At 44.5% G+C, this 20,993-nt stretch overlaps 1 protein-coding gene across 4 annotated transcripts in view; it reads right to left on the reverse strand.

Moving 5' to 3' along the window:
• Nucleotides 1–20,993, reverse strand: part of Ttc28 (tetratricopeptide repeat domain 28) — a 442,550-nt gene that overhangs the window by 202,175 nt on the left and 219,382 nt on the right. For all 4 annotated transcript variants that reach the window (XM_087579748.1, XM_087579747.1, XM_087579750.1 and 1 more), the window contains one exon: nt 6,362–6,509. In XM_087579748.1, the coding sequence (XP_087435874.1) occupies nt 6,362–6,509 (148 nt within the window). The remainder of the gene's footprint in view (nt 1–6,361; nt 6,510–20,993) is intronic.

Consider the following 20,993-nt stretch of genomic DNA (forward strand, 5'->3'; position numbering starts at 1 on the left):
TCAGAGTCCACTGCAGGGCTCCAGACCACTGGGTGGCCAGAGCAGGAAGATTTGATTGCAAGCTACAGAGACCTTGGTGGCTTTTAAGCTGAAACCCACTGGGTTATGCAGTGGACTGTGGAGATACAGCCTCCAGGCCCTGGCACACGGAGCACAACCCTCAGAAAAGGACACTGCCACCTGCCACAGTGAGTTCTATGTGACCCTCTCTTCACTGGACCTGTAGTCTCTGGCTAAAAGTTCAGGTCTCAGCTGCAAAGTTGAGTGGGGACATGGAGATTGGATGTTTCTGCTTTTATAGTGCAGGGCAGAAAACAGGTATTCCTGATGGACGGGGAAGGTGCTCAGAAGCCTGTCCTGAAATGACAGGGATGGTCCCAAGCTTCAGAACAAGACTGTCTTTCCCACAGCAACTGTGCAGCCCCTGAAACAACTGCAGAAACAACACTGAAACAGAAGACCGAGGTGAGGAGATGTCTATAAATTCCCAAGAAGGAAAAAAATCTTTACTTGGGCAGGTTTGGGGTAGATAGGAACGAAATTGGAAAAATTATAGAAGAAGATCCCCATTCAAAGTGGACACAAAGAAAATATAAGTATATTAAACACTAAATACCTCTGCAAAGATGAATGCAAGGTGATGTGAGAGCCATGTTACCCAAGGTGCTCAAGCTTCAGGGGAGTGGAGCTTGACTTGTTAAAGGATAGCTTTTAAACTCTTTGCTGCTTTTATTCTAAGTGGGAGGCGCCTTAAGAGAAGGGACTGTCTTACACAGGGAGCCGTGAGACAGACAGACACAAGGGTGAGAGAGGTTCCCAAAAGGCTGGTTTGAGCTGACCAGGCACTGTAGGCAGCAGCAGAAGCTGATGTGGCCTAGTGGGAAGGACGGAAATCGAGGGCTGAGAGACCATGTCTGTCCTTCAAAACTAACCTCACACAGCCACGTGCATGGGCAACGGCTATAGCCATGGTTACACATGTGGTTGGCTAAGTGTGCACACAGACACCTATGTGCACATGTGCACCTGTGCCTAAATCTAAAGCGATATACACAGGGCATCCACTTCGCTGTATGTAATTTCCGTTTTAAAAGTTATCTGCTTAAGCTGAGATTACATCTCCTAGATCACTGGCTGGAATCTCTAGTCAGCAGTTGGATTGAGAGGGGAGGAGGGGGCTTGAGGTAGGGTTTTTCTATGCTGCCCAGGCTGGTCTCAGATTCCTGGCTGTGAGCCATTTTCCCATCTTAACCTCCCAAGTAGCCAGGACCACAGGACCGACCATGCCACTGTATCCAGCCAACCGTATTTCTTTTGATGAAAGAGATGGTAAGGCACTTTTTAAAAATCTAAAGATAATCTTTGAGACTCTTTTCAAGTCTGTTGCTCTAATTCCTGTATTAAGATAAACTTGCGCTATCATCAGAGGGACTAATTTTGTGATTTTTTTAGCAGATTAGACAGAACAGAATTTTGGCAGCCTGTAGCTACTCAGATGTTTTTCTTTCTAGAATTTATGCATAATACATGAAATACCCAGAGTCAAACCAATTCCGAAGGAATATAAAGGCCCTTTGCAACACTGACCGAGCCCCTGCTGTAGGTTTTTGAAATGTAAAGTCCTTGGGAATTTAAGAAGAATAAAGTCACATTTCCTGACACTCCAGGAGCTGGTGAGAATGTAGCAGAGGCTGACAGTAGACAGTTGGTCGCCCTCTGCTAAGAGGCGTGCCCACTTGCCGGCTCTGAGATGCACAGCTCTCTAAACTCTCTAAACACTTCTAAACTGGGGATTCTCTAGGCACTTGATCTGCACAGCCTAATATACATAAGTAAGGAGCTGTGCAATAAGGAGAGACCGTGTGAGTATCTGACGAATCAGGATCTGCCCAATCTAGAAGTGCATGCTGCAGTTCCAAGCCAGAGTTCTGAGAACTGTCGACATACCCAGGGAGCGTCCTAAGGCCAGCAGTTCACAGAGGAAATGGCAAACTGGAAATCACAGTGTTGTCTAGGAAGACAGGTTTCTGATGCTGAGGTCAGAGTGTAACTTCCAGTGAGGGTACATGAAGGAAGGGGAGCCCGGGTACTGTGTGAGCACCAGGAAGGAGAGAGTCCCTTCTGCAGAGGACAGGGCTTCTGCAGGGTCTGCCTCAGTCCTATGGCTCCTGGAACATAGTGGGATGGACATCATCCTTTCCCTCTTACAGGAAGGCTGGGGAGAGGAAGCAACGCTACCTCCGTGTCAGTAAGTTAGCAAATGGCATTGCTGGGACCAGACCCCTTTCCTGAGGGAAGAAAATCCATGTTCCTCATACAACATTTCCAAAGAAGGACCCTTGTGGAAAGTGTCTGGGCCTAAAAAATTCCCTGAGGAGGGTGCTCACAGAGGGCAGACACAGACACGTAATGAAGGGGAGGCCTCAGAACTGAGAGAGAAAACATAAGCATTTGCCAGCCCCTTTCCTTGGGCACTCGATAAAGCAGTCCCTGTGGATCCGTCCGGAGTTGATAGAATCACAACAGGTGATAGACGGCTCACAAAGATGACCCATCTTTAGATGGCTGAACTTGCAGAAGAGAAGAGAGAGGCATGGGAGTCCTGGGCACTGTCCCTTGGAGGATGGCTGTTGGTGACCCTGGCCTCATTCTGCAACTGTGTTACTAAGCCCACAGCAGGCGCAAGCACCTCAACATTTAGATCCCCTAAAGCATATACACAACACTGAAAGACTGGCTCAGAAAAAGTATAAACAGCCCAGATGTCAAAAGACTGAGACATCCTCTCAATTTATATTCATTTAGTTCTAGATACATGTAATGTGACATGACTAAAGAGAGATACATGCAATTTGACATGACCATAGAAAGATACAAGTATTGTGATGTAACCATAGAGAGCTACGTGTATTGTGATGTAACCATAGCGAGATACATGAAATGTGACATGACTATAGAGAGATACATGTATTGTGACATGACCATAGAAGGATACATGTATTGTGTTGTAACCATAAAGAGATACATGTACTATGCTGTAACCATAGAGAGATACATGTAGTGTGATGATGTAACCATATCCACAAGAAAGTTTACTCACAATTGGTTTGTATACATAGGTGAAATGATAAAAATAAATCAGATAGTTCACTTAGGAAACTAGAGAATAATAAAAACCAAATTAATTTAAATATTGGTAGGGATAATATGATTTATATAGGAATAAAAGTGTATTAATATAGGCCGGTCCTGCCTTTAAAAAGCAACTCTTTCTCTTTGCAGTCCTCAGATTGAACTCAGGACTCAGTACACGTTAGGCAAGTGTTTTCTAGTGCTGAGCCACATTCCCAGACCTAAGATGAAATCTCACTTTTAAAAAAAGAAAAAAAAGACCAAACTGGGTCTGGAGGGGATGGGACAGTGGTTACAGGATTTGCTGCTCTTCCTGAGGACACAGGTTCAGTTCTCAACATCCCTATGGCAGCTCACAATCATCTGTAACACCAGTTCCAGAGGATCCAATACCCTCCTCTCGGCTCCAAGGGCACTACATACATGTGGCACGTGAACATGCATGCATACAAACAAAACATCCATAAATATAAAACGTAGAATTGAAGGCGTTCTTTCATGCCATGTTTGTTCACGGAACCTGAGCTGGGGAGGTTTTGGGTTTAGTTTTGTTTTATTTTGTTTTCTCCGTTGTATTTCAGAATTACAAAACAAACCAGGCAACATGGTACATCCTTGGGAGGTGGGAGGATTAAGATTTTAAAGCCAGCCTTAGCTATCCTGTGGTTTAGAGACCACACTGGGCTGCACAACAACCCTAACTCAACAAACAAACAAAATAAGACAACAGCAAGAGGTCGCAGGTCAGATCAGATCTGTCTGCGAAGGGTTCGAGCCACAGCACTGTGCCTCACTGTCAGACATTTAGACTCTAGGGACGATGACACCATCTGTGACCACAAGGATGGTTTGGAGAGTCACTACAGCACACCACAGAGCAGGGCCACACCCTGCACGGCCACAGGCTGAAGAAAGGACACTCAGAAGATGCCAGTAGGAGCAGACGGAGGCGGAGACGCCAGAGCAGGCAGGGCTCACGCGTCTGAGGGAAGAAGAAAACACGGAAGGGCTCCAGGTCCTGTAAGAAGCAGGTTTCCCTCCATGGTCACTCACTGCAAGATGGGAAGGGGGACCCTGAGGGTGACAGCTGCTCTGAGGCTACAGGGAAAATTTACTAAAACAAAAAACAAAACAAAACAAAGCTATTTCTCAACAAATTGTTTCAAAGCCCAACAGATGCCATTCTGCAGATATCAACACATTTGGTAGAGCATCCTCTGGCAGCCACAGGGCTGCCTCAGGGTGAACCGGTGTTGTCTTCATGGACTAAATACAAGTGTTCCATATACATTCTTTAAATGCTGCTACCAATCCTTGGAGAAGTTCTATGCATGGCCTTCATGGAGAGGAAAGAAAAAAAAATGAAAGAAAATTAAAAAAAACTGTAGGAAATGGTAAGGAAGACAGGTGTTGGCTTGTTCATCGTGTTCCCCTAAAGGTCCTGGTGCCCCGAGTGCATTGCTCTGAATCACGGTTTATTGACAGCAAGGCCTGTCTTGGGGAGAGCCTTTGGTCCCTAAAGCAGAGTTGTGAGACTGCTTGAAGGAAAGTTTCTTACCTCTTTCCCCTAAAGATATGAAATGTCTAACTTTCAGGAAAATACCTTTTACACAGAGCTAATTGCTTGGAGACAGGAGCACAGTCTACCTCACCATTGTTTTGTTTGGCATGAGCTTTGAGCCAAGTACAGTAACAGGAAGCAAATTAAAGAGCCTAGTGCTGCAAACACGTACAACTAGACAAAACGACACTGTCATCGAGACTTTCAGGTTCATTCTCTAGAATAATCATTTCTATGGCAAGTCCTGCTTGACATAAGCTATGGACATAAGATGTCTGCAGGCCACAGATCCGCCGCCATGACAGATGACAGCTGGTGTATGTGTTCAGTCAGAAACCTCCCAACTGCACATTCATCAAAGCTCAGTGAGTGCTACAATGTCTGCCCAGTGCTCTTTCAATCTTGAGTGTAACTTCCTGGGGCCGCAGAGTAAAACACTATAAAACCACTGTGCGGCAGTGAAGACAGTTGGCTCAGTGCAGTAGAATTCCTCCAGCCTTGCCCGGGACCATGTCCGTGTATCCTCTGTTTTCTCAGAAGATCAGTGGGAATAAAGCAACAGAGAAAACCGTTTCCACCTTCTTTTTCCTCTTTGAGGGCAACTCTCAGCCTCTTTCTGTTTCTCTAAAGATGTGAGATGCTGCCCGGGGCTACAGATGCTTTAAGAAATGCAAGAAAGAATGAGGCAGACATGATAGCTCACGCCTATGATCACAACAGTCAGGAGACTGAGACAGAAGGATTGCTGTGAGTTCCAGGCCAGCCTGGACTACACAGTAAGTTCATGATAGCCTTGGCTACAGGGAGAGATTCTGTCGGGAAGAAAGGGAAGTGTGGCTGAGAATTCCTGAGGGAAGATGGGATGCTACAAGGTTGGGAGGCCAGTCACAACTTCTGTCAGGTTACATTTAGCCCCATATGGAGCCACTCCCTGACCACCTCTGCAACATGCCTGCTGTCCTGATAAACAGATTACAAACCTTTGGAATGTGCTAACTTAACAAACCCTGCTGTCTACCAGCAGACCCAAAGAAGTTATCAGGCGGCCTCTGAGGCCATAGTTAAGAATCGCATCCTGCTGCATCCTATCTCTCTGGTACTTCCCAAGGTAATGATCGACTGTGACTTTTCATTTATACTGTTCTTTGTTCTCTTACTATAAAACTCCACAGAACTGCATCCACACTGGGAAACATGGAAGCGGGTAATCTAAACTGTGATTCGGAGGCTACGTTTACTCATATTTGGCTCCAGAATAAACTATCTCTTAATCCTGTTGAATTAACTTCTGTGTTTTGTATGGAAGGAAGGAAGGACAAAGGAAGGGAAGAAAAGAGGGAGAGAAGGGGGGAGAGGGAGGGAGAAAAGGAGGGAAAGAGGGAGAGAGAAAGGGAGGGAGGGAAGGAAGGAAGCCCGGTTTAATGTCTTATTTTATTATTTCTAAAGTTCATACAAGAAAATCAACTTGTTATTAGAGGCATTGTAAATTAAAAACTTAAAACTAATTTTACAGTGGAAATGATTTAAATAGTCCTGAAACAGGAAGGCATGAACTCATCTGCCCCCGTTAGACAGTCCGTCAGCGGGTCACAGACCCCAGCAGCTCTCGAACACGGAAGGCTGGGCGCCTGCTTCCCAGTCACTCCTGAAGACTCGCGTCCCGCCTACCTCTCATGGGAGACTTCATGGCAGCTTCCACCATCCCCACCAGGAGCTGGAGGCTTTTGGGGTCCTGAGCCAGCCCAGACGCGAAGGCTGCCAGGGCATCCGCGTGCCGGCCGAGGTACTGGAGGGCAACACCCTGTCGGAAGTATGCCTGGGAACACAGGGAAGAGAACAAAGGTTCTTACTTACTACTCGGCCGCCCGTCGAGCCCGTGGGGATGCTTTATTGGAGCTAGGAATGAGATGCCTGTGGCTCAAAAACCGGAATAAAGGGTCGATAACTGAGAACTCATTTCTTCTACACTCGCAAATTGTACTTCTTTCAAGAACTCACATTTAAATGTTTCTTTTATGTCTCAGACATGCTGACTTTGCGCTATTGGTTGGCACATATCTTCGCATTGCTTCTAAATGATTTAAAACATGGTCCTTGGGCTGGAGCTAGAGTTCAGGTGGTACCATGCTCACCCATCATGCAGCACAAAAAGTCACCGTGGCAGCCCAACAGAAATTCTCATTCTTAACCAGCGCTGCTAGCCTGTAATGCCAGCACTTGAAAGACACAGGGAGAAGGAAAAATAGGATAAGACCATCCTTGGCAGCAGAGCAAATCTGAGACACTCTCCAAAAGGCTGGCTATTGGGAGATTTCCTGATATCTTACCAAGGTGCCTAATAAGGCACATTAACATGCGAAATACAACTTCGGTTGCATGTGCCCTGTCAATCATATCATGTGCCCTGTCAGTCATATCATGTACCCTGTCACAACGTGCTGTGGTTTGATTCTCTGTTGTACGATAGAACACTGACCAAAGGCAACCTGGGAAGAAAAAAGGTTTTATTTGGCGCATGACTTGCATTCCCTCATCAACCTGGGAACACGCAGGAACAGAAGCAGAGACCATAGGGTGATGCTGCTCACTATTCACCAGCTCTTGCTGGACCAGCTGCCTTATTTGTAAAGCCTAGGGATGGAACCACCCATGGTGGGCTGGGTCCTCCTATGTCAAGGAGCAATTAAGAGACTGCCCATAGACTTGCCCATAGGCCTTTCTGAGGAAGGCAAGTCTTCATCTGAGAGTCCCTCTTCTCAGTGACTCTAGTTTGTGTCAACTTGACAAAAAAAAAGATAATATACACATCCTTGTTTAAAAACTCAGTTTGGACACATGCACATTGTATTCATCTGGGGAATTTGATGGATTGTTTTTGATGCTTGAATCAGGATCTCACGGTAGCCCTGGCTGGCTTCAGACTACTTTTGGCTGTATGTCTACCTTCCTTTAGCCATCTTACTTGGCTATGCTTACAGGCTCTGTGGGGTTTCAAACATTTTTTAAAATAGTTACCTGAAATACGTGTGCTTTGCCTCAAAACAACCAAGATTACTACTGTCCTTTGCGTTCTTTAAGGGCTTAATTTAAAAGTGGTAAAAAAAAAAATGTGATCACAGATGACCAGATGATGTCAGCTAACTGAAGAAATTATCAGAGAACTGGGAAATGTATAACCATAGAGTTCTCTTTAAATTGTTTGTGTGTGCGCGCCAGCATGTGTGTACATGTCTGCATGCATAAAGAGCGCCGAGCTCTTTATGTGGATTCTTTTCTTGTGGACTAAGGCTCTGGAGCATTACAGGTAAACAGTTTGCCAACTGAGGTATTCCCCAGACCCTAAACTTAGAACTTAAACCAGTTTTGTCAAGTACAGTTTGCTTTTCAAGTACATAGAGAACCATCCACAGAAAGAATGGAATGTCTCCGCAGTGCACAGACATATATGAAGGCGAAACAGCCACGCATATAAAATAAAATAGTGAGATAAATAAACCTACTTTTGATTAACTTTATTAATATGCTCAGCTTTTGTACCTCTGTCTCTAAGTAAGTGGCTTCTTATTCTATCCTCTCTTACAACACTGGTTATCCTTGTTCAGGTGAACACACTTGACCATTCCTATAAACGATATCACGAGACTCTCAAACTACCGCTGAAAATATACCTCTAGCATTTTCTACCACACGAGTACTTGGAGAGTGCGAGACCGGAGACTTTCGGCTTCCCCGTAAACCCAGTTATCACACGCGTGTAGCAGCGTGCTGAGGTAGTCTGAAGAAGTAAGGCTATTCTGGACTTCAACCGAGAATTAACCTCTAAGGGAAACGAACGCTCAGATGCTCATGGGCCGTTTTGTGTCTGTGGATTTGAACCAGCAGCAGCTGTGAAAATGCAGGCGTAGATAACCCACGCGAAGGCGTGCTTACTGCGCTTCCTCCCTCTAGCCTTGGCCACTGTTCCCATTCAATGTGTTTGCAGACGGTTTTGCATTTCCCACCCAAGTTCTACTGTGGGGGGTTCCAGTCATGCACTCCACCTGGAAATGACCATGGTTCTGTGGCTCTTGAAGAGAGGCTTAGCCACAAACGTGCCCAAGATTATATGATGATGCATATGCAACCAGGAAATCCCAGGACCCAGGGAGGCTGTGACAGGAGAATTGCTTAGAGCTTGAGGCCAACCCTATCTGCATAGCAGACCAGCCTGGTTGCCAGAGGGAGACCCTATCTCAAAATAAAGAATACATAAGAATCACGCGATACATACACATATGAACATGCTGGGCATCTATGCAAGCAAGAGTTACTGCCAATGGAGGGAGATATCTAGGGTTATGTATTATAGGAAACAAAAAAAATATTAAATGTTTTTTTAATTTTGAAGTTCCTGTGTGCTTAAAACAAAACTCAATCATCCATTACTTCACTGAGTGATCAGTGATTTCACAGTTTATCAAGTAAAATGATGAAAAGTACGTTTTGTTCGGCTGAACCTGGGGAAAAAAACCAACCTCAAACAGATGCAGCCATGAGCAACAAGATACTCAAGGTGGACGGCAGAGATCCCTAAGGTTGTCTTCTGACCTCACATGCATGCCAAGGCATGCCTAAGTATTGCACACACATATGTACACGCCCATTTGTGCATATACATGTGTTCATACATATACACATGCACACAGACACACATGCATATGTACATGCATTTGTACCCATGTGCATGTGTTCATACATGCACATACATACACACATGTATACACACATGCACACATGCATATTTACACACATTTGTACATACATACATGTGTTGAGCCACAAGCACATACATACACAAATGTATACACACATATACACATTTGTGCATATACATGTCTTCATACATATGCACATGAACACATGCACATGTAGGCACATTTGTACATGCATGTGTTCACACACATGTATACACACACATGTACATACACATACACCATTTAAAGATGCAAGTTATGGTCTCAAGTGACATGGCAGTGCTAGAAACTCAGCTTGTTTCATTTTCTTCAGAATCAAAATGAGATGAGATGGTGACACTGGACCTCCGGATATGGTCACTTAGTGCTTGACAGTGCCCATGGGATGAGACGTCATCTGGGAACAACATGCTCCATGTTAGGTGACCATCATGTGGGGCTCTCCCAGCTCTTTCCCCAAGTCACTACAGAATAAGATCAATTCTTTAGACTTCTGTGAGCAGTGGGCACAATAAAACTTAAGCTGAGAATGATGGAAAAGAGACTGTAGTTTATTGTGACAGAACAGAGAACTCGGCACAGCACCTGACACAGACTAGAACAGCCATCTTGCTAGCTAATGAAATAAGACTTAACAAGAACACGTGACTCTAGACTAAGGGAATGCACTGAATTCCAGTATATACTTAAGTATTAAAAATATTAGTCACCCTCATCCCATGGGTGAGTCACCTGACCCTCCCAGACAAATCCCCTCCACAAACTACACGTGTAGCCTAGGATCCACATCAGTCCCTGGCCTCGTCTAACCACACCACCTGTACACAACCTCTAGGCTTCCACAGGAACTGCCCTGCCAGCCCCCACCCTACACAGCACCCAGCCTCTCCACCCAGCCAGCCAGATCCTGCCGGGCACTGTCCAGGGTCTAGCTGGGCAGGTTATCTGCAGAAAAAGTAAAGGGAGAGACATCATAATGAAGTTATACGTCAGATGGGCAAGACAGACATTTGCAGGCTATTCCACCTAAATACCATTAAATAGACATTCTACACAGCAGCAAATGGAAGCTTCCGAAAATACCTCATCCTGGGGCATGAAGCAAATCTTTACAAATTAGGAAAGGCTGAAATAATTCCATGTATTTCAACTGACCATAATGCAATAAAACTTAAAATTGACAGCAAAGAAATCTCTAGTAAATGCACAAACTCGTGGAGATTAAATAACTCATTACTGGATGATGAATGGGTCAAAGAAGAAATCAAGACAGAAAAAAAAATTCTCTGGGACTCAATAAAAAAAGAAAACACCACACAGCAAAACCTCTGGGACACAATGGAAGCTGTCCTCTGAGGGAAAGATAAATTTTATGTATATATTACACATACAATATATAGTATATAATATATAATATGTTACACACACACACATTCAAACTCAATGAATCTAAGCGAAGGTTCTTTGAGAAGATAAACAACATCAACAGACCATTGGACCGACGAACCCAAAGAAGGACAAGACCCAAATTTAACAGAACCAGAAATAGACAGGGAACCATTACCAAGGAGAGCAAAGAAACTCACGTTTTCATAAAAGATGAGTGTAAAAACCCATACTCTATTTAGCTGGAAAGCCAAAAAGAAGTGGATAAATTCCTAGATTCAGCCAAACAACCAAAGTCAAACCAAAAGGAGGTTAACAACCTAAATGGACAAACAGGGTTGAGGCAGGAGTGAAACGTCTTCTAGGTAAAAGCATGAGGCCCAGGTGGACTCACGGCAGAGTTCTACTAGACTTTCAAAGATGTGGAGCCAATCCTCAAAGTATGAAAGAAGGGGAAGGAAGGAAGGAAGGAAGGAAGGAAGGAAGGAAGGAAGGAAGGAAGGGAGGAAGGGAAAAAGGAGAAAAAGAAGGGAAGGAAGAAAAGAAAAGGGAGTGGGGTAGGGGAGGGGGATGGTGCACCCCCTTAATCCCAGCACTTGGGAGGCAGAGGCAGGTGAATCTCTGTGAGCTGAAGGCCAGCCTGGCCTATAAACAGAGTGAGGTCCAGGATAGCCAAAGCCACACAGAGAAAACCTGCATCCAAAAAAACAAAACAAAGCAATGAACAGAGGGAGGGAGGGAGGGAGGGAGGGAGGGAGGGAGGGAGGGAGGGAGGGAGGGAGGGAAGAAGGCTCCAAACTCCTCCTGTAAAGCCAGTATCTCCTTAATGCCAAAACCAGGAAAAGAAACAAAGATAAAAGAAAGCTACTGATCAGTATCCCTGGTGGACATAGATTTAAAAATTCTCAATGCTTGAAAGCTTGATACAGACAGATATTTTATCCCTGAAGTGCAAGGATGGGCCAACCGACACAAGGCAGTAAAGGCAAAAGACCCCATGCATGGACGTAAAGACAAAACTCACACTCACGAGATCATCAGCTCAGTGGAGGGAGAAAAGGCCTCTGACAAAATCCAACATGGTGTCATGATAAAAGTCAAAGAGAGGAGGGGGACACGGCTCAACACAGTGAAAGTGTAAGAAAAACCCAGAGCCAATGTCATCCTAAGTGGAGAAACCCTTGAAGCAACCATACTGAAACCATGAAGGAGGCAGAGACGCGATCCTCACTCCTCTTCGATATCGGATTTGAAGGGCCAGCTGGAGCAATAAAGCGAAGGAGTGAAACTTAGGAGACACAAAACAGGAAAAAAAGTGGTCAAACTGTTCTTATTTGCAGATGACACCAAACTATACATTAGAGATCCTGAAAACTCTACCAGAAACCTTCTAGAAACAATAAACAAATTCGGCGATGGGGCAGGATACAGAATCAACCTGCACAAATCCATAGCTTTTCTATGCACCATCAGTAAGCGTAAAGAGATCACAGCAGCCCCAAAGAAAATAAGATATCTAGGAATAAACCTAACCACGGAGGTGAAGGACTTTTACAATCTTTACATTTTAAACCTTTTAACAAAGAGAGGGAGATACTAGAAAATGGAAAGACATCCCATGCTCATAGAATGGTGAATTTGTGAGAATGACCATTCTACCAAAAGATAGACTCCATGCAATCTCAATCAAAATCTCCTTTTGATTCTTCATAGAAACAGAAAGATAAATCTATCCCGAATTTCATATCATATCGAATCATAAAGTTCACTGGATATCCAAAACAATCTTCGGCCAAGAGAACCATGTTGGAGGGATCGGCCTTGCAGACCTGATAGGTTGCAGAGCCAGAGGAATAAAACGATATGCTGCTGTTGCAAAGATAAGACATGCAAGCAGACGGGACAGAGCCAAGGACCCAAACACAAGTGCACATAACTTCAGCCATTTACCCTTTGACAAAGACACCAGAAACCTAAGCTGGAGAAAAGTAATCGTCTTCAACAAACAGCACATAACACAGCAGATGTCCGAGTGGAGAAGAAAGGGGGTCAGTTAATTAGACCCATACCTATCCTGTTGTACAAAGTCTAGCTCCAAATGGATCAGGAACTAAGGCTGAAACATGGAGACTAACAGAAGAAAGCACGGACAGTTATCCTGCCTGAGAGAGCTACAAGAAGAGACTTCCTGGACAGGACTCTATTTGCCCCAAAATTAAAGCCGACAGTTGACGAGTGGGACTTGACGAAACTCCACAGTTCCTACACAGGTAAAGAAACAATCAATCAGTTAAGAGGAAGCTTACAGAGGAGAGAGAATCTTTGCCAGCTGCACATCTGACAGAGAACTAATATCTAGAATATATAAAGTACTTTAAAAGTAGTCAAAAGCAAAACTATAACAACAACAAAAGCCAACAAATTAAAAAAAAAAAAGGAGGTGGGGGGAGGCTGGATTGATCGGAACAGAGAGGTCTCAAAAGAAGAAATAAAACTGGCTAAGAAATATCTCAAAACAACTATACGTGGTGCTTAGTAATGAGGGACATGTAAATCGAAACAGCTCTGATATTTCACCTTGCCACAGTCAGAATGGCAAAGATCAATAAAACAACCAAGGACGGTTACAAATGCTAGAGAGGGTGTGATCAAAGGGGTCCCTCGTATTCAGTGTTGCAGGACTGTGCACTGGCACACCGGCTCTAGGAATCGGGTGTGGAGAGCCCTCGGAGAGGTGAAAATAAGTGTGCGGGTGACTTGGCCAATGCACTCCACAGAATCTGGCTCCCGTGTTCAACGTTGAATAGCTAGGAAAACAACGCCATGGCTCCGAGACTGGTGAGCTGGTAATGGGAACGGTGACGACGCAGGTCAGAAGCAATGCCACGCAGCTTTCTTTAAAAATGACATCAGTGGGGGCTGGAGAAATGGCTCAGCAGTTAAGGGCACTGACTGCTCTTCGAGAGGTCCTGAGTTCAATTCCCAGCCACCACAGAGTGGCTCAAAACCATCTGTAGTGGGATCCGGTGCCCTCTTCTGACCTGCAGGTGTACATGCAGATGGAGCATTTGTATACATTAAAAAAATAATAAATCATTTTTTAAAAATAGAATCAGGAGCTCTGCAGGGAAACGGATGGATGTGCACATTGTGAAATGAGATCGCCTAATCTCAGAAGGGAAAACCCATGTTCTGCACATATGTAGACAAGTGTGTATGCGTGCACATACAACGAGTAAGAAGAAGACGGAGGAGTGATTTTAGGGGATGTGGAAGGACAGGTGAGGACTCATGAGTTATGAAAGGGGATATATAATCATTTTTCTAGTTCCAATGCTGCCAGACAATTTTTTAAGGGGCTTTTTTTCCTTTCCAAAGAAGTTGTGTATAAAATATACCTGTACTTTATACATATGGCATAAAATGCATTGATTATGTAAGTGCAAATAAAATCCAAATCCAAGCTCTGAGGTGTTAGAGTGGCTATTATAACTGTACAGATGTTCGTTTAGACGGACAGACTTTGGGCCTGGGCAAGCGCTGTTTGAAGGGCTTTGTTAATATAGCTGTGTGATACTTTTTACTTACATGTTCTTTAAAATAAAGTTCTTTAAATTACATATATATATATATATATATATATATATATATATATATATATATGCATGCTGCAATGGCCACCACAGGCACCAGGCACACACATGGTATGCAAACACTCAGACGAGACAATCGTATGAGTAAAATGAATCAAATAAATAGTAAATGTTTTAAAACTCAACCCAATTCCAATTTCTGCTTTACCCACCTGTTCCCTTGTTCCAAACAGTTTTAAGCAACTGGGAAGCCATGTAATTGAAGAACTTGTTGCTATAAGGCTTACAGAGGAAATCTATTTTACCGGGTAAAAAGTAATTTGAATTACTGAGTCCCGGAAGATAACAGCAGCTACCCCCGGAGCCTGCTGCAGCCAAGGTCAGAGTGTGCAGAGATTCCTGGCTGTTAACCACGGCAGGCAGGAGGAGGCTGGCATGACATCCGGGAGCCTGTCTGCTCCTCTTTCTCGTCCTGTCATTGTTTCCATGGGAAGCCACTTTCTTCGAGAAAGGGGCACATTTTGGTCCCTTCACAGGGAACACTTGCCACCTGTCATGGGGAGCTGAACCTATGAGGCAATGTTAAATGCCGGCCACAGGGTCACCCTCGGAGCCTCCGGACATCTCCCCATCGTGTGGCAGAGATGCCACAGTCTAAAGCTGGAGGGGCATAAATGCTGCAGACGTGGCCAGCTGCACCAAATGCTAACTCTCGGGGATGTTCGCTGTCTTTCAGTAGTAACAAAACCTACCTAATGACTAAAGCATTTACCACGTGCTGCTAAAACTGTTAGGATTATTAGCCTGGGGTTTGTTTAAGAGGCCATCCCGAGAGCTAAAGGAAAAATGTTCGACTGAATACATCTGAACACTGACAACAGTAAACTCCTCAGCCAGTGAGCACCCCTAGAAATGACAACGGACAACAGACTTCAGTCTTTCCTTCCAACATTCCGCCCCTGGTTCACGGTTCCAAATTGTCACTGAGTCCGATTAGAACATGACCCTCCCGCCACACACACACACACACACACACACACACACACCCTGATGGTTCAAATGAGTTAGGAGGTGAACTGCTGTGCACAGGGGCAGGGGTGTACTTCAGACACATCAGATGTGACAGACGTGTGTGGTCACATCAGATGTGACAGATGTGTGTGCTGTTACACAGGATGAAGATGGAGAGTCACTTACTCCAAGCAGTTGTCAACAGTTTACTTTTGACTTAGATTTAATCTATGCCTTCTGCTGTTGCTCTTAGATTAAAAAAAAAAAAACTTTGTTATTATCCTGTAACCCACGGTTATAAGTTCTCCTTTCATGGCATAAATGCATCGCTTTCTGACTTCCTAAGTTACTTATTTATTTCCCAGTCCTGTGCCCAGTGTCAGTGCTTCACTGGAGTTCACCTCTGCCTGTCGGTATCACACAGGCTGTTTTTGGATGACCACTGCACACAAAAGTTGTCCCCCAACACTGAGCACACAGAGCCGGCCAACCCTGGCTACTGTACTTTCTCTGGTCCACACAATGTCTTTGATGAAAGAATTAATGCCGTGCAATTAGCCTCTAAATCAGCATTTTGCGGGGGTGGGGGGGGCGGGGCGGGGGGTTATTGTCCTAGTTGTAAAACTCAAACCATGGAGGCTGAGATGAAGGAAAATCAGAAATGACACAGACAACTGATGAACATGAATATTTAATCTCTATTCCATTACAATCCTTGATTGTAGAGCAATTTTTAATGAATTGGATACAGAGAAAATTCGTTTCATTAACCTTTCATATAAATGTATTATTATTGAACCAAACAGGCCACTGTACTTGCAACTCAGTTCGATGTTAATTAGATTGTGAGTTGCAAGGGCTTTAAATCACAGGGGGAGGAAAACATCAGCAAGCCGTGGCTTGTTTGTTTGGCTTGTTTGTTTGCCGGTACCATTCGCTACATTTCTTTTATTTTCTGACACTCCCAAGGAGTGTTCTCTTTATTTGTTGATACCTTGGGTTGAAAATAAAACGAAGCTTGGAGAATCAGCAAGGAATATGTTCATGGGGCAAGTGTGTTTTTTCTGCTTAGCTGGGTGGAATCACTCCAGAAAGCTGCACTTCCATTTCTCAGTTTTTAAAAAACTGATCTGTCTTATTCTATACTGAAGAAGATGTGAAAGATCTGGGATTGCTTTAGAAAACGCCATCATGTTGTCTGGAACCCGGGATCAGAAGGCGAAGCTGCGTGAACACCATGTTCCGGCTGAGTCTGCATCTGGGAGCTGTTTTTCTCCCCTCTTGGCGTATGCTCAGTCCAGGATCGATATCTAGAGGAAGGCTGCTCTGGATTCTAGTTGGCCAATCATCTCAAGTATTTGTTTTCCCAAAGTTAGCTTCAGATTAATCATATCGAAAGTGTTATTGACCAAACTGCTGTGAGGAAGAACATAGGATGATAAGAGGTTTAAAACAAAACAAAATGAAGCAGGTGAACTAGCAAACCAGGAATAAGTTGAACGCCACCCCCAGCGCTGAGTCGGCTTATAAAATGTGCAAACCTCATCTAGCGTTTCTCTTCTCAGTTTTAAAAACACAATTGAAGGTGTCCAGGGCTGCAGAGCAATGGCTCTGAACTTCCATTAACTCAGGCTTTCCTTCCTTGGTTATAGCAGAGGGAGCCTGTAAAACTCAGACCAAGAAGAAAAAAATAAAACAGGGGACTTCCTGAACTCCCCCGAAACCATATGGTGTCAATGTGAGTCTGCGGCCCTGCCCTGCCAACTGTCCCTCAGAGAACGAGCCTGTGCCTTCACACATAGCCTGGGAGTGGGGGTGGTGAGGACGACGGCTGGTGGGCACAGAGCCCGAGCAGGCCAGAAGACACTACCAGCATCAAGGGGATTAAGGCAGCCTCAGTTCTCATTGACTCAGGGTCTCCTGGCAATCTGTGTCCATGTGTAGCTGTCCCAGATGCTACCAGGCTGGTGTGAATTAGCTCCTTTCAGAAGGGCCTGTAAAAATGACTGTTAGCGGCTACAGACAGGTGGGATGCGGGAGTGCCACACAGGCTTCCCTGGGCAGAGGTGATTCTGTCACAAGGGCTTGCCTCTGCTCTACTCCTTAGCTATTTCCTCTTGCTTTCTATGCACAGGAATTCACATGGCGGTCCACGGTACTGTGGCAGGGAGATGCGCACAGCCGCACTTACTAAACAACCGAGTTAAAGTTTTGGAAAAAGAATATTTTTAACTGACAGACTTTCAAAGCACATTTGTGTGCACGTCAGTCAGAGGACACGCCAGTTCTCTTCCTGCACTTGTACTTGGCTTCCAGGTCACCAGGCTTGTGCAGCAAACACCTGTATCTGCTGAACCATCTTGCCAGCCCCGTGAAGGTTTCAGAAGCAAGTTTGGCAAAACAGAACAATAGTGCACTCCCTCCTCACAGCTCTGGGTCATTTTTTTCTCTTTTTTTTTTTCCTTCAAGAATTCACCTAAACCCATTTGTGCTGTTGCTATATTGTGGGTTGCAACCACCGTCTGGAGCAGCAGTTCTTGACCTTCCTAATGCTGGGATCCTTTAGTACAGTTGCTCATGCTGTGGTGACCCCTAACTATAAAAATATTCTCATTGCTACTTCATATCTTTGTTACTACTGTTTTTTGCTACTGTTATGATTTGTAATGTAAATACCTGTGTTTTCTGGTGGTCTGATGTGACTCCTGTGAAAGGGTCACTTGAGTCCCAAAGGGGTCCACAGGTTGATAAGAGCTGCTCTGGAATAACCAGCCAGGAGCCAGAAACCAACTCATGCAGCCATCCTCCACCAGTAGCTCCCCAGCGAGGGTAGGGACTCATGAATCCCTCCCCATTCTATGCTACAATATTAACTGTCTTGATCTTGTGCAGGTGACCACGGCTGCTGTAAATTCATGAGTGCAGGGTCCTATCCTGTCCAGAGGACATGGCTTGCATTCATGCTAAGGATATTTCACAGCAAGTGCACTGTGCACAAACTGGAATACAGAAGAAAAAGGAAAGTGGAGCAACACCAAGTGCTGGTGAAAACCCAGAGCAGCTGAAAATCTTGTATGCAAACATGGAACACAAGAATCTAGAATAAGAGCTGTCAGTTTCTTACCTATCAAAATCTTAGATTTAACATTAGATCCAGACAGTACATTCCTAATTTTACCTAGGGAGATGACAACTTAATCCACACGAAGCCTTCAGATGCTTACAGCAGGATTACTCATAATTTCCCTGTAATTGCAAACAATCCCAACCTGCATGTGGGCAGGTGGACCAGGGGTTCTCAACCTTCCTAGTGCTGCAACCCTTTAACATAGTTCCTCATGATGTGGTGACTCCCAGCCATAAAACTATATTTGTTGCTACCTCATAACTGTAATTTTGCTACTGTTATAAATCATATGTAAATATTTTTGGAGACGATGTTTGCCAAAAGTGTCACAACCCATAAGTTGAGAAGCACTGAAATGGATGCATCATGTTTAGACAAGGGCTCAGCACTCTGCAAGAAAAAGAACAAACTGAGGTACACAACAGCAGGTGAAGGCCAGAGGTCAAAGCTGAAGAGGGCTCCCTTCCCAGGGTCCAGTGGCCTGCATGGTTCTACTTCTAGGACATTTTCAAAAAGGCAAAAGTAGAGCCATCTGCCTACTATGATGTGATGATCAGAAATGGAGACTACAGAGAGTGGTGGGAGGGGGTTGGGGCATTGGAGCATGTTCTTACACATTTTAATGCATGTTAAAACTCAAGGTAGCACACACGCAATGCAGATGTGCAAAAACAAATACATGGACACACATACATATGTACACACACATGTATACACACACATGCATACATATATACACGTGAACATACATATACATATGTATATACATATACACATATAAGTATATGCACACACATATACACTGATATATACACATGCATGCATGCATACATATATACATACAGAGATACACTCATGCACACATACATGCATACATACACACATACATACATTCACACAGATACACTGATACACATGCATGGATACATATATATATACACATATACACAGAGATACACTCATACACACATATACATATTCATGCATATATATGCACACACACACACATACACACACACACACACACACACACACACACACAGACCGGCCTTTAAAGCACTGGGGCAGGCAGCAGTGCAAACCTCGATATAATGAAAGGAATACAGAAAGGCAACGTGCAGCTTGTACAAAAGACTTAAAAGAGCTGTAGTAGAATAAAAAGAGATACTGAGATGCATGTTACATTAAAGTGCCGTATTCAAAGAGCAGAAGTTATAAGAACATTTAAGATTAAAAATGGATTACAACACAGGTTGACTCAATGGTTAAGCACTTGTCATGCACACAGGAGACCCTGCGTTCAGATCTGCAGAACCATACAAATGTCAGGTGAAGCAGGTAGGCCTCCTGAAGTCTAAGCTAGGGATGGATCCCCAGAGCAAGCTGGTAGTGAGAGCAGCAGTGTGAATGAGCTCTGGGTTTAACTGAGAGTCTCAGAGAGTAAGATGGAGAATCAGAACAGTGGAGGAAGGGACCTAGGATCCATCTCTGGCCTACACATGCAGCCGCCTGTGCAGAACACAGGACAACACACACACACACACACACACACACACACACACACACAGAGGAAAAGAAGCAAAAGAGAATGTACAGAACTGTGCAGAGTCAAACTCGTTACTCACAGATTTTGCCCATGAATTTGCCTAATTACTAAACTTTTTAGCTCTAAAGTCAGTTGTGAAGGGCACAAGAGCAGCGGAGGCCAAGCCAGCCGACTCAGCGCTCCCACAGACGCTGTCCCTCAAGTGCCCAAGCCTGCTGTATATCCCTAAATGCAAGAACACAAGAGGGCCACAGCAGTGTGCCTTCCAGGTGAGGGTATGTAAGCTTGCTCGGGCTTTAGGCATAGTGTCGCTGGCCATGAGTGCAACGTCAACAAATCAACATACACAATACACACTGTAGTAGAAACACCTACAAACTGGGTCAGGTGCTGATCCACTAGTGAAAATGTTCAGAACTGAGACTCATGGGAACCCAACCCTGCCTCTTTACTCAGAGCAACGGCTTGGGACTTGATGACTCACTATTTGCAGAAGTGTCGCAGAACATAATTATCATAAATGATAATGATTATTTGTTTTAATTAGAGGGAAGAAAGGCACCTCCCTCCTTGGTGTCTGCCCCTGGTTCTGAAGCAGTGAACGGGCAGAGACGGCAACTCTCTGCCATCTCCTACAGTTGGGCAGGAAGCAAACAAGTAGTTGTCCAAACAGTGAGCAGAACCGCTGTGTGCTATTAACACTGTCTCTCGATGAGCCAGCACTCCTCTGAGTGTCCCTTCAGACCAGGACAGCTCTGAGGTAGCAAGCCACGGAAGGCTGACAAGACAAAGGCAAAGGGGGCTCTAGCCTGCCTACCAGCACTATAGCTAGAGAGGCAAGAAGGAAAGGAATACCCAGGCAGAAACTAACAGACTGTCTTAGTTAGGGTTTTACTGCTGTGAG

This window comes from Rattus norvegicus, chromosome 12 (genome assembly GCF_021556685.1).
Source record: "Rattus norvegicus strain SHRSP/BbbUtx chromosome 12, alternate assembly SHRSP_T2T, whole genome shotgun sequence".
Classification (NCBI taxonomy): domain Eukaryota; kingdom Metazoa; phylum Chordata; class Mammalia; order Rodentia; family Muridae; genus Rattus; species Rattus norvegicus.